Genomic DNA, 14,318 nt, shown 5'->3' with positions numbered 1-14,318 from the left:
ACCCCAACGACTGCAGCACACCAGGCTCCTCTTTCTTTCACCATCTCCCAGAGTTTTCTCAAATTCATGTCCATTGAATCAGTGTCAAACTTCTAATGATAAAGAATGGAGCTGGGCTTGCCTGGTGGCTCGGTGGTAAAGAATCTGTCTGCCAATGCAGGAGACACGGGTTCAATCCCTGGTCCAAGAAGATCCCACATGCCCCAGAGCAACAAAGCGTCCAACTGTTGAGGCTGTGCTCTAGAGGCTGGGAGACACAACTATTGAGCCCATGTGTCACAACTACTGAAGCCTGTGCACCCTGAGCCCATGCTCTGCAACGAGAGAAGCCACAGCAACGAGAAGCCTGCACAGCGAAAACAGAGAGTAGCCCCCACACTCAGAAATTAGAGGAAAGCCCATGCGGCGGCAAAGATCTAGCACAGCCAGGGGAAAAAAAAAAGAGTGGAGCTAGGTAATTTTTGGAATACTATAAGCTCATTAAAATTTAACAGAATGGAAAAATGCTTATAACATCAAGAGTACATTAAATACAAAATCATGCATCATTAGTATATAAGTAAAAACAATTTTTATATGAATAAACTTTTATTGAATTTTAGATAATTAGAAAGAATAAAGAAATGCAAGATAAATGTTTTTGAAACAACATCTGACAGTATCATCTTTTTTGTCATTGGTATTTTCACTTTTCTTTATAAAAAGTATAGACATTCATTTATTTAAATTTTTACAAAGTCAAGAACCATCAAATGGAAAATATAAGTAATGCTAGAGTAAATTCAGCTTTTCATCAATATTGGGATGGTTGCAGTGGTTAGGTTCAGAACTTAGCCCTCTTGGAAAAATAATGTATGCAGCAGCTGTTGGTTTCCATTATTCAAATAAGTCTTAAAACCAGGAGGCCACTTCCTGTGATGACTGTTCTTTCAGGAAAAGGGCAAAAAGCATAGTGGGATGACAGAATGAAAGACAATAAGGGGGAAAGAAAAGATGGCCTGAACGCATCACAGGGTCAGAATCATAAAAAATTTAGGAAACAAATCTGGGACGAAACCATTCGTGTGTTGCTTAAAGTGTGATTAAGGCGAGACTGTCACCGGGACAAGCATGGACAGATCTACAGAGCACACCCAGTGGCGAGTCTGTGGATCGCCTGGTGGGCTCCAGGCTAGGTAACTGATCACAGAGGGTCTCTTTACAGTGGTGCAAAACGCATTTGGGCAAAATTGCAACCCTGGGCTGTGACAAGTACAGGGCAGAGCCTCCCAGGAGCCTATCTGAAGACATTCCTTTTGTCTCAGTCTTATCTCTTTTGCAAATCTAATCATTATGGAAACAAACAAAAAAAAAACAAGACAAAGCAACTCCTGCCCTCCCTTTAACAACCTAGAAATCTGGACTTGTCAAACAAGGAAAATTCACCTCCCACAGTACAAAGGCATGGGGTGCTGCCCTCATTAAGAGCGGCCTGGCGTGACAGCAGGGAGACCTGGACGGCCCTGCCGACAGGCTGCCAGGAATTCCTCTCCACGCGCCTGCATGACCTAGGTCTTTTATGAAGGGCCTCCTGCCGGGTTCAAGCCACGTATTCTCAATGAACATGGTGTTAACAGTAGTCTTTACTTTCCTAACCCAATGCCTCTCACTTATTTTCCTTAAAAAAAACAACAGTTTTCTTTTTAAAAATATTTTCCCAGGAAATAAGGAACAGTAATTGTCATTGACCTACAACAGACCCCAGAAAAACATAGGCAATAATCTGTCAATATAGCAGTACTCCAAATATGAAATTCATGGTCCAGGAAGAGATAAATAAATAAATATGACGGGGCTTCTCCAAGAAGTTTCTAGTTTTCACCCATTCCTTACTGACTTTTGTTGGTATAAAAAGTTTTGATTCTATGATACAAGAGCCAGCCCTGTGAAGACCAATACTCGCCATTTATGCCATTTGGCCCATACAGCGGGAGGGGATGGAGAGAGGCCAGACGATGCACAGGGGTGCTCAGTATGTTTCCTAAAGACACCTATCTTTTTAAATAATTTCATTATTTAAACTCCATGTGGCACTTTATTCTCTTGAAAAGTTATTACGTTAGGCGTGAATTAAAAAAAACAAGCCCGTCTGGACTGCAGATGGGTTTTCAGTGCTACTCTGCTCTTACACCTCCTTCCTTGGCTTGGCACATCTGTGAGATCCAGCTTTCTGAATGGAATCCTGAGACCGCTCGGGTGGGGGAACATGTCTTCATGCCGGAACATTCCAGTTCAGTTTACAAATCTTAGTGGCCAGGTCACAGCACGGCCTCCTCCTTTGTGCTTTTTACTAGAATCATTGTCAGGAAATTGTCCTTCCCAGCTCTGCCACCCCACCCTCCCCCTGGAATGAGGGCATCCTTAGCTTTTTTTCTGCACATGCCCTCTGCCGGCGTCCTATACCAGGGACCCGGCCCGACTCTGGGCTGGCACCATGACAGGGACAGCGCCGATGCGCTCCAGGGTGGCTTGGCTGACGGTGTAGGAGTGTGTGTGCAGTGACGGTACGGGCGGAGGCCGGGCCTTCCTGCTGACAGAACCATTGCTCTTGGACACGGCCTGCGGTGATGACCCTCTGCTGGCTGTCACTACCAGGGTCTTCTGCGGGGCTGGGGCCAGATGGCTGCCATTGGCATAGATGGCTGGAATGCTGGCGTTGCCCGAGTGGAGGGAGAAGGACTGGCGCAAGTCACCAAAGTGGCTGAACGACTCCGCGTTTCTGTGCACTTTGGGGTTGCTGCTCCAGTAGCGGCTGTTGTAGGTATTGGAAGAGGTCAGTGTGTTGTTCTCCGAGGAGGATATCTCCGTGTGAAATGCTTTGGCAGAAGAAGAACATTTGGGTGGAAGATCATCCTCTCTGAAAATGAACAAAAGTAAAGCTGTTGTCAGAATTTACTGGATGTCCACCCTACCCTTCTGCCCAGGACTCTTTCTTCTCATATTCAGGCTAACATGTCTGTGAAATTCACCCCCTCAGGACAGACCACTTTCTCATGAAAGCAAACATGGAAAACACCAGGCCTCCATGCTGACGTTCATTCCCTTTAAGACAATGCTTAAGAAAAATTCTCCCTCAGCATCTCAGTCTCCAAGAGAAAAAAAAGTAGTATCAAATCTTCCAAAGACTATGTCTTCCAATGTAATTGAAATATTATATATACATGCATATTTATGTGTGTATATATATAGTGCTCTAAATAGGAAAATAGTCCATGAAGAAATCCACTGAGCTAGCTGCTATAAAATAGCTAGGAAACCATCCTATGGATGTAGCAACTTCAAAAAACTACTAGGGTTGGCTTGATTTGCATTTGGGGGTATTTGAGAAATCCCTGTGGTGTGCTGATGAGAGGTTTTTCCCATTAATCTTACACTGGGATGAAATCTGTCCAAACCCTTAAGAATTATAAGAGCCTAAGACAAGTTCTTAAGTTAATCTAAGATGCTAACTAATTCACTTAACATTTCTTGAATACCAGGCATTTTATTAGATGTTTCATATGAAAAAAAAAAAAAAAAAGACAGCTCTTCTACCCAAGACCAGGGCCTAAGTCAACTTATGTGAGAATGTGGTGCCTGGACTAGTCTTAGATCTGACCGAAGAATGTATTGAAGAGATGGATGAAGAGGGACGGGAAGTATGGTCCAGGAAGAGGGTGGGAGCTAAAGGAAAAGCCTCGAGGCATGAGGGAAGACAGACTAGACTGGAGCTGTGTATGTCATTTTTAATAAGGATATTGATGTGATGCCATCTAAGACTGAGCCTGAACCCCCATACTCCCACAGTACACCAAGGGTCACCTTTCTCTCAATATCATTTGACATTCTTTCCTGATGATGTTCACATTCTTGACTCAATTGTTTTCAACCAAGTCATGCTGGTTTGGTCTATGTGTACAGGTGGTGTTCTTTCTTGTTTATGAACGCATCATTTATAAATGCCAATATTAAATACACATTCTAAAGTAATTTTTCTACTATGGCAGCCACCTAATCCCACCCACCCTGAAGCTATGGGAGGAAATGAGGAGATTCTTCACTTGTGTCCTCCTCGTTGGGCACACACTAGACTAGCCACTGCTCCCCATCCATGATCCAGTAAATAAAGCTGAGCAGTCAATGAGAAAGAGTGATGTAACATACAAGAAACGATCATTTGGCCACTTTAACTGTCTTGGTTAAAGTCATAATATTAGCAAACAAACCTTAGCTGCCAAATAGAAATATAATAGAAACACAGACACTGGATATACCAATGTCAGGATAAATTATCTGACACACAAACCTTATTTCATTAGGAATTTCTTCTTCCTCCTCCTCTTTATTTTTGCTTCTCCAGTAAAAGAATGCCCCTAAAATTAGTGCAATGCAAAAAATGATAATAACTGCACCAGTGCCAATGGCTCCAGCTATTAGTCCAATGCTCCTGGGCTGGGCTGCAAAATATATTTAAGGTATATTTAAAGAAAAAAAGGAGAGAGAGAGAGAAATAGAATATGCTCATACAACTTCATAAATAGTTAAGACTACCCAAGAATCTTCTTAAAATGCACAAAATTGCCTACAATATTGCATCCATCTAAAGTTAAATCTTGCTTAACTTTCTGTATTCCCAGTGGCTAGGACTGAAACAACAGGCTCACAAACATTTATTGAATGAATAAACATTTACACAACTCACAGCTGCAGGAGAGTCACCACCATAGCAGAGCAGGAAAAAGACCATACCTGACTACCTGTCTATGTGCGTGCACGCTAAGTCGCTTCTGTTGTGTCCAACTCTCTACAACCTATGGACTGTGGCCCGCCAGACTACTCTGTCCATGGGATTCTCCAGGCAAGAATACTGAAGTGAACTGCCATGCCCTCCTCCGGGGGATCTTCCCGACCCAAGGATTGAACCCAGGTCACCTGCACTACAGGGGAATTCTTTACCACTGAACTACCCAGGAAGCCGACTACCTGCCTAACCTGCCCACAATGAACCCAGCAAGCAGTGGGATAACTTATCACCTCCTCTTAGTCAGATCATTCCCTTTTGCAGCTGGAATTCAAATAACCCAGGATTCTCAACTAGAGAAAAAACATCTGCACTACTTAGGTATGACCTGGGCACCCAACATTTTAGCAGACATAAGGGATTAGGAGAAAATACAAAAAGGTCTTGCCACGACCAGAAGGTAACTCCAAATTTTTATATGTCTCCAGCGCTACACAATCAGAACTGATTTGATTCTAATGATCCTGAGGAGAAGACATTTTACCATAAAGAACAAGTCATATTGCTGAGGCTGAAAAGTACACTAGTATATTTCTGTAACATTTTCACTAATGATTAAAATCAAAACAACTTCTATTTTCTCTTCAAATGATCTAAGTCCCATTACGCGAAACTCTTCATTCCCTGGTTTAATGAAGATCTTGGCATTTCAGAAACAGAGTGGACACCAGAATTTCACATACTTACGAGAAATGACCTGGAGATCCAAAAGACAGGTGCTGGTCCCAATGGCGTTAGAAGCCACACACTGGTACAAACCTGACGACAAGGCGCTGATATTCCGGATGGTGACTGTTCCCTGGACCTGGTCTGTCACAAAAATAACAGTCAAGTGAGGATTTTGGAAAGAAAACAGGAAACCAAAGAAATCAGCAGAAAGCTATAAAAAAAATGAACAGTGAGGAACTATCAATATTGCTTTTCTAGAGAGAGTTTTTGGTTTATGAATGTTAAAGACTAAATCATAAAATAAAGTTAAAGACCTAGAGCTACAGAAAACAGTGAAATTAGTTGGTCAGTCATGTCTGACTCTTTGTGACCCCATGGACTGTTGCCCACCAGGCTCCTCTATCCATGGGATTCTCCATGCAAGAATAATGGAGTGGGTTGCCATGCCCTCCTCCAGGGGATCTCCAATCCAGGGAGCGAGCCTAGGTCTCCCACATTGCAGGCAGATTCTTTAATAGCTGAGCCACCAGGAAGAGCTACAAAGGACTGTCCTAAATAAGGGCAGTCTCACAGCCTAATCTGCAGATTAACGTGAGGTCTTAAAGGTGAGTAGCCTTCCTTGAGGAAATGTTGGCTAATGCCTGTTTTAGAGAATCTATGATCATAAATACTGAATTTTAATTCTGAGGAAATGCTATAATACAAAACTGAGGTTAAACCCATTATGCTAATGTTTGCTTCATTCTTAATGGGGAAAATATCCACTCTGTGCTCCAAGGTGTAGACTGTTACTCGCTTTCAATAATGATTATAACCATTCCTCAGTCCAGCTCCTCCACAAGGTGGACACCAAGGCAAGCAAGAGGTTTACTGGAGGCAACAGCAGTAAAGGAAGCAGAGAGGAACCTGGAGAAACAAAGGGAGAGGCTCGGACTGCAGTGCAGGTCTGACCACCTGTACTGCAGGTGGTCAGAGGAAAAGAAAGGGGGAGGAAAGAAAGGAGGGGGCGTTTTCAGACTGCAACACAATGTTGCTGAAGTTTCCACCAGGCTGATGGGGAGTCCTGGAGACAAAGTCACCTGTTCCAGGCATCTCACTCCTTGCAGGAACAGGCCTGTATTAGCAGCCCCCCTGAGCCTGGTGACTGGCTGGGAGCAGTCCAGGCAAAGCCTGCCTGGCTGGGAAGCAGTGCTGGACGCTGGAGGAAGCTGCTGAGGCTGTCAGTCAGCCATGCTCCCCACAGCAGGAGCTCTCAGCCCGGCATGTTCAAGGTGATCACAATGATATTACAAAGAACTGTTTCAGGGCTTCACATTTCAGTCATTTATCAACATGAGGATAGTTTATTTATTCCTTACAAACAAAATGTAAATGACCTGATAAAAACCAAAGTTAATAGTTATTACTACGTGCCAAGTACTGGCTAAGCTTTTATACGCTATTATCCTTATCGTTACAAGCACTCTTAGAGGTAGTATTATTATTAATCCCATTGAACAGATAAGGAAACTGAGGCTTCAGAAAAGTAATAAGATTACACAACTGGGCAACAGGAATTACAGCTAGATGGAGGGCTGTCTTACCTCTCAGTTCAGGGTTTCACTGCCTCCCTTAGGCAGAACATAACCATCCGTCACCTCAGCTCCTCAGAACAGCAGCACATCAGGAAAGGCTCCTGACTGCACACTTCTGGCGCAAAGTCCACACTCCTCGGGCAACACCTGGGGCTCTCGCTACCCTGTGCTGACAACCCTGACATGAAACTAAGACTGAATTACCTAGTTCCTGCTGGCAATCTTCATAGATCAAAGGCAGAAGCAGAGTCATTGAAGAAATAAATATTTATTGAGCACCTTTCTGTGTACCAGTTAATTTCTGAGGATGGGGATACAATGATGAACCAGACAAACGCAGCCCTGTACTTTGATGAGACAGCAACAGCCCTCAGGGTTATCTCACTGCATTCTAACATAATACAGTGGGTAGTGTTAACAAGGACTGAATCATCAAACACACATGGAAATTAACATCAGTATACAGGCCAGGAAAAGGAGGGTTTTTTTTTTGTTTTGTTTTTGCTATTGCTTTTCAGTGGAAGAAAGTAAATGATCCAACCCATACTATATGGATATTCCTACTAAATGGGTATCCTACTTAAGACATTTGAATTGTACTGTACACACCCAAGTCAATATACCTGGCAGTTATTTGGTTCACACATGTATGTTATTTCCTTTTCCTTAAGAACACACAATTCTGATGGCTACCAATGTCTGGGCTTTTCACTGACCTCAGAGAGTTGGGCCAGTCTGAAGGGAAACTTGTTTTCTCCTCCTCTATGTTCTATTTGATTTCCCAGGCTCTCATAAACGTCTCTCCCATGTGTTTTCCAGCTCACTGTATTCCTAGTGCTGGAACTTACCCCATTTATTATAATTTCTGACCTACTTGTCTCATTAGGATAATGGACTGGGTTTTTCTTGTTTATCACGGTATCACCATCCTCAGAAATTACCCAGCATACGGAAAGTTACGCAACAAAGATATAAATGGACTATATTCTCTTGAGTGTCTATTGTGTACCACATGCACTATACTAAGAGTTTTACATGTCTCTTTAATTTTACAAACCTTAAGTTTTATATTCTGTACTTTTCAAAAGTGAAAAGTTCAGAGTAGCTATGCAACTGGTCCAAGATCACACAGTACACAAGTAGCAACACATAAAATGAGGTCTTTCTGTGTCCAAAGCTCATAATCACCATATCTCTACTTGGCTTCCTAGTAAGATATTTAATACCATAATATTCTCTGGGGTACATCTATAGGATATTTTCTAACTTTGCAATCAATGTCCCAATGCCGTTAGTCTTAAACTAAGCCATCTGTGGAAATCCATCTTCAATACATTAACAAATGTCATCATTCAAGAAAACCATAATTTTTGGACCACTCAGTCAGTCAGTCAGTTCGGCCGCTAAGTCATGTCCGACTCTTTGCGACCCCATGAATCGCAGCACGCCAGTCCTCCCTGTCCATCACCAACTCCCAGCGTTTACTCAAACTCATGCTCATAGAGTTGGTGATGCCATTCAGCCATCTCATCCTCTGTCGTCCCCTTCTCCTCCTGCCCCCAATCCCTCCCAACATCAGGGTCTTTTCCAATGAGTCAGCTCTTCGCATGAGGTGGCCAAGGTACTGGAGTTTCAGCTTCAGCATCAGTCCTTCCAATGAACAACCAGGACTGATCTCCTTCAGGATGGACTGGTTGGATCTCCTTGCAGTCCAAGGGACTCTCAAGAGTCTTCTCCAACACCACACTTCAAAAGCATCAATTCTTCGGTGCTCAGCTTTCTTCACAGTCCAACTCTCACATCCACACATGACCACTAGAAAAACCATAGCCTTGACTAGACGGACCTTTGTTGGAAAGTAATGTCTCTGCTTTTTAATATGCTATCTAGGTTGGTCATAACTTTCCTTCCAAAGAGTAAGCATCTTTTAATTTCATGGCTGCAATCACCATCTGCAGTGATTTTGGAGCCCCCAAAAATAAAGTCTGACACTGTTTCCACTGTCTCCCCATCTATTTCCCATGAAGTGATGGGACCGGATGCCGTGATCTTAGTTTTCTGAATGTTAAGCTTTAAGCCAACCTTTTCGCTCTCCTCTTTCATTTTCATCAAGAGGCTTTTTAGTTCCTCTTCACTTTCTGCCATAAGGGTGGTGTCATCTGCATATCTGAGGTTATTGATATTTCTCCCAGCAATCTTGATTCCAGCTTGTGCTTCATCCAGCTTAGCATTTCTCATGATGTACTCTGCATATAAGTTAAATAAGCAGGGTGACAATATATAGCCTTGACATACTCCTTTCTCAATTTGGAACCAATCTGTTGTTCCATGTCCAGTTCTAACTGTTGCTTTCTGACCTGCATATAGGTTTCTCAAGAGGCAGGTCAGGTGGTGTGATAGTCCCATCTCTTTCAGAATTTTCCACAGTTTATTGTGATCCACACAGTCAAAGGCTTTGGCATAGTCAATAAAGCAGAAATAGATGTTTTTCTGGAACTCTTGCTTTTTCAATGATCCAGCGGATATTGGCAATTTGATCTCTGCTTCCTCTGCCTTTTCTAAAACCAGCTTGAACATCTGGAAGTTCTTGGTTCACGTATTGCTGAAGCCTGGCTTGGAGAATTTTGACCATCACTTTACTAGCATGTGAGATGAGTGCAATTGTGCAGAGGTTTGAGCATTCTTTGGCATTGCCTTTGTTAGTGACTGGAATGAAAACGGACCTTTTCCAGTCCTGTGGCCACTGCTGAGTTTTCCAAATTTGCTGGCATACTGAATGCAGCACTTTCACAGCATCATCTTTCAGGATTTGAAACAGCTCAACTGGAATTCCATCACATCCACTAGCTTTGTTCACAGTGATGCTTTCTGAGGCCCACTTGACTTCACATTCCAGCATGTCTGGCTCTAGGTGAGTGATCACACCATTGTGATTTATCTGGGTCATGCAGATCTTTTTTGTACAGTTCTTCTGTGTATTTTCGCCATCTCTTCTTAATATCTTCTGCTTCTGTTAGGTCCATACCATTTCTGTCCTTTATCGAACCCATCTTTGCATGAAATGTTCCCTTGGTATCTCTGATTTTCCTGAAGAGATCTCTAGTCTTTCCCATTCTGTTGTTTTCCTCTTTTTCTTTGCATTGGTCGCTGAGGAAGGCTTTCTAATCTCTCCTGGCTATTCTTTGGAACTCTGCATTCAAATGGGAATATCTTTCCTTTTCTTCTTTGCTTTGCGCTTCTCTTCTTTTCACAGCTATTTGTAAGGCCTCCTCAGACAACCATTTCACCTTTTTGCATTTCTTTTCCATGGGGATGGTCTTGATCCCTGTCTCCTGTACAATGTCACGAACCTCCATCCATAGCCAATTAACAAAGTCGTGATAGTTTCAGGGGAACAGCAACGTGACTCAGCCATACATATACATGTATCCATTCTCCCCCAAACGCCCCTCCTATCCAGGCTGCCACATAATATTAAGCAGAGTTCCCTGTGCTATACAGTAGGTCCTTGATGGTTATCCATTTTACATATAGCTGTGTGTACCCGTCCATCCCACACTCCCTAACTATCCCTTCCCCCATTCTTCCTCGCCCCTGCCTAGCAACCACTAAGTTTGTTCTCTGACTCCTCAGTCTCTTTCAGTCTAGGACAGTTGCCTGTGTCCTCATTCCCTGCTGGGTATTTCCTCGTGACTGGACTCAGGTGATGCGCTTTGACAGAAACACTGAAGCAGCGATGCTGTGTCCTCAGTGTGTAAGACATGAGGCACACAACAGCAGTTTGTCACAACACTGGTTGTGTGGTTACAGTGGTGTCCACCAGGCCTCTCTACTATTTATTCTTCGTGATTAGTAAGTTACTAATTTACTCTTCGTGATTAGTGAGTTATTTGTGGGGAAATACTTTGGAACTAGTAAACATGTTTCTCATCAAAGACAGCTCCTATTTTGACATTAGGGATGATTTTCTAACTGTCATTCCTTCTACCAACACTGGTAGCCATTCTAATGTAAGAAAAGGCTCTCCTTTCTCCCCCATTTATTTATGTCTATCAGCAGGGATTCAGGGATTCTCATTGTGTTCAGCGGATTACATTATTATTTCAATGTTCACACTGTCCCAGATTTGTCCCAGAAGGAGCTCCTTCAAGCTAGCTCCTATACAAGGACAATTCTAATCCCCACATATTATGCTCTGTCACGACTCAAGACTTCTGGGGTGCCCTCTTCTGGTGGCAGTTATTCTTTTCTCAGGAATGCATACTGAATTTATATTAAGCAAATGTATACAGATTAGTAAAATAAATCTTCTAAAAGAATTCTAAGTTATTTTGAGATTATATGCTATTTTGTCTATTGTATTAATGTAGATATTAAGAGGTAAATTTAATTAAAAATCAGACTCATTTAATGTGTATTATTATAATAGACAAAGTTATCCAAAGTTAAGTCTGACAACCAATCCAGAGTTGGAATTACAAGACACATGCTGTCATCTTTGGCATTAATGTTCACTTTTACACCTCAAGTACCAAAGAATATGCAAGTTGCAAAGAAGATATCAAGAAATTTGACTAATATCTATTTATTCAGAAACAAGTAGGTATGGAAGGCTCTTTCTACAGATACTCACAGGTTACATACAACCATTTTTAAACTTTATTTGCAATTCCAAACTCAGACCAATATTTCAAAGAAATGTTATAAATCATAGAATCTTAATGCTGATACAGAAGAGTTGGAGATGATACTGCTAAATCCCTTTATTTTACAAAAAGACAACACACACACAAAAAGGATAACACAGGCCCAAAGAGGTGAACTGTCATAGAAATAGTTACTGGACAATCTAGAACTTGAATATAGTTTTCAGGATTTAAAGATAAGAGCTATTCTAAACATGCCACTTATAACATTAAGATTAATAAATCAGGCCACAAAAGAAAAAAAAAAAAAAGCTATTTAGCCTCACTGTATGGTTAAAACATCTAGCAATAAACAATCAGTAAGGAACAACAGCACTGTAGTAATCATTATTAGAATAACCCAGAAGTTATTATGGTGAAAAATTGGTTTTTAAAATAATACTGGGATAGGTTAATTAAAACGTGATGGGAAGATCCATTAATAATTTCTGTGGGGATTCTTAAAGGAAACTGAAACGCTCTTAAGAGGCTGGTGATCCTGGTTCTTTCATGTCCAACTTCACCATAGAACTTAGGACTTTCCTTCCCATGACAAGTATACACCATTAATATGATTCAAACTTATCAAGCATAACTAAGGTTGTTTGGGACCTCTCCATTAATTGCCAGCTCCTTAAGATCTGTAAATCTTCCCTGAGAATGCTAGAAGAGATACGATCTGTATTAGAGATGATGTAACACACAAGATAGCAAAAATGTATCTCCTTGAAATAGAAATTATATATATAATTGTAGAATTTCCCTCATTTCATACATTTTCCTCAGTTTTCAAGGATGTTTCCTTTAATATCAAATCTAAGCAGTTGGATTTATATGCAGTAAGCCCTCATTGATACTCATGCCTCCTCCATCTTTACCTGTCTGCTGTGATTAACTCCTTAATCTCCCATGATCTGAGGCCTTTTCCTGATCTCTTTCCCATCTTCCTCCTCTCATTAGACTTGAGGCTGAAAAGGATGATTAACCCTCTCATAACTATGTGGATGTTTCTCATACTAACACAGGCAATTGTTTCTTAAGTAGAAAGTAGATTCTCAGTTACAAACTTCAAGGATTATTTTACAGTTAGCAATTTAAAGAAACTACCAATTAGCTATTTTAAATCTTCACTACAAAGAAACAGAATTTCCATATATAGTTACCACTGGATAAGATACATTTCATAAAGTCAGCAATGAGAAGATGAAAGAAAATAGTTTTATTATTCTCTTTAGAGCTGAAAACACAAAACAATCCTGATAGCTTTTCAGCAGTTACAAATACAGTGTGTTCTTTGGATGTCAGGGTGATCTGGTTGCAACATCTGTCACCCCATTGATCGCCAGGGTTGATTCGGCTGATCTGGCTGGCTAGGCGGGTGTCCCCTTCCTCCCTCACCGCTCCATGTGCGTCCCTCCCGAAGCTGTGCGCTCGGTCGAAGAAGACGACCATCCCCGATAGAGGAGGACCGGTCTTCAGTCAAGGGTATACGAGTAGCTGTGCTCCCCTGCTAGAACCTCCAAACAAGCTCTCAAAATCTATTAAAGCTAATTACTTTGTGAACCACCTGTGAATTGAAATTTTCCATGATAATGAATTAAATGGATAAAGCAACACCATACATACCCTGAGTCGCTGTTGGAGGTAGTTTGAGGGTATTGTCTAACTTCTCCCAAAGGTAAGTTGGTCGAGGAATGCCTTCCTCTGAGCTACAGAGCAGGATGACATCGCTGCCGATATCCTGTGACCCTTGGATTTGGCAGTGTGGGGCAGAAGGGGGAACTGTAACAGGAAGAGTAAGTAACAGAGGATACATTTACCATGAGCCAGAGGATGACAGAAGACACATCAACATTCAGCACACTGGAACCTCAGAGGGCACTGTTGGGGAGCACATGCCAGAAGACCTCCTCGTGAGCAAAGCCAGTGAATGGTGTGTACTGTTCACAGGACTTGGTCACGAGTGCAGGGCCGACAGCTTCAGCTGGCAGGGAGCAAGTATGTAAAAAGGGCAACAGCTTCTGATTACACTTTCAAGATACCTTATGGTTTTAGTTTAACTTGTTTTTTTCCTCCAAAGATGTGTATTCATATTATTTTTAAAATCCTCTGTCAATCTATTGCTTTTAAAAGCATTACCGAATTCACACAAGTTCACAGCGGCATTATTCACAATAGCTAAAAGGTGGAAATAACCCAAGTGTCTATAGATGGATGGATGAACAAAATATAGTATGGACATACAATGGAGTATTATTTAGCCTTGATAAGTAAGGAAATTCTGACACAGGCTACAACATGGAGGTAGCCGGAGAATATCATGTTAAGTGAAAAAATTCAGTTATAAAAAGACAAATAATGTATGACTCCTCTTATATGCGGTCCCTAGGGTACTCATATTCACAGAAAAAGAAAACAGAACAGTGATTTCCAGCAGCTGAGGGGACACAAAAATGTCATTTAATGGGTGGAGTTTTATCTTTGCAAGTTGAAGAAAGTTCTGGAGATTAGTCCAAACACCACTGAATTGCTCACTTAAAAACTGGCTAAGATGGTAAATTTTTGTTATAT

General features: G+C 41.7%; 1 protein-coding gene across 2 annotated transcripts in view; it reads right to left on the bottom strand.

The window, feature by feature from the left end:
• Window positions 1-681: 681 nt before the first annotated feature.
• IGSF11 (immunoglobulin superfamily member 11) overlaps window positions 682-14,318 on the bottom strand; it is a 130,307-nt gene continuing 116,670 nt past the window's right edge. The window contains exons 4-7 of one of the 2 annotated variants that reach the window (XM_061167947.1): window positions 13,374-13,529; window positions 5,507-5,629; window positions 4,325-4,475; window positions 682-2,896 (exon numbers count right to left, since the gene is read on the bottom strand). In XM_061167947.1, coding sequence (XP_061023930.1) covers window positions 2,437-2,896; window positions 4,325-4,475; window positions 5,507-5,629; window positions 13,374-13,529 — 890 coding nt within the window. In that variant the 3' untranslated portion in view covers window positions 682-2,436. The remainder of the gene's footprint in view (window positions 2,897-4,324; window positions 4,476-5,506; window positions 5,630-13,373; window positions 13,530-14,318) is intronic. The other variant, XM_061167948.1, reaches the window with a different exon arrangement.

The sequence above is a fragment of the Dama dama genome, chromosome 19 (genome assembly GCF_033118175.1).
Source record: "Dama dama isolate Ldn47 chromosome 19, ASM3311817v1, whole genome shotgun sequence".
Classification (NCBI taxonomy): Eukaryota; Metazoa; Chordata; class Mammalia; order Artiodactyla; family Cervidae; genus Dama; species Dama dama.
The sequence above is the reverse complement of the archived record's forward strand: the minus strand, read 5'-3'. Positions and strand labels throughout refer to the sequence as shown.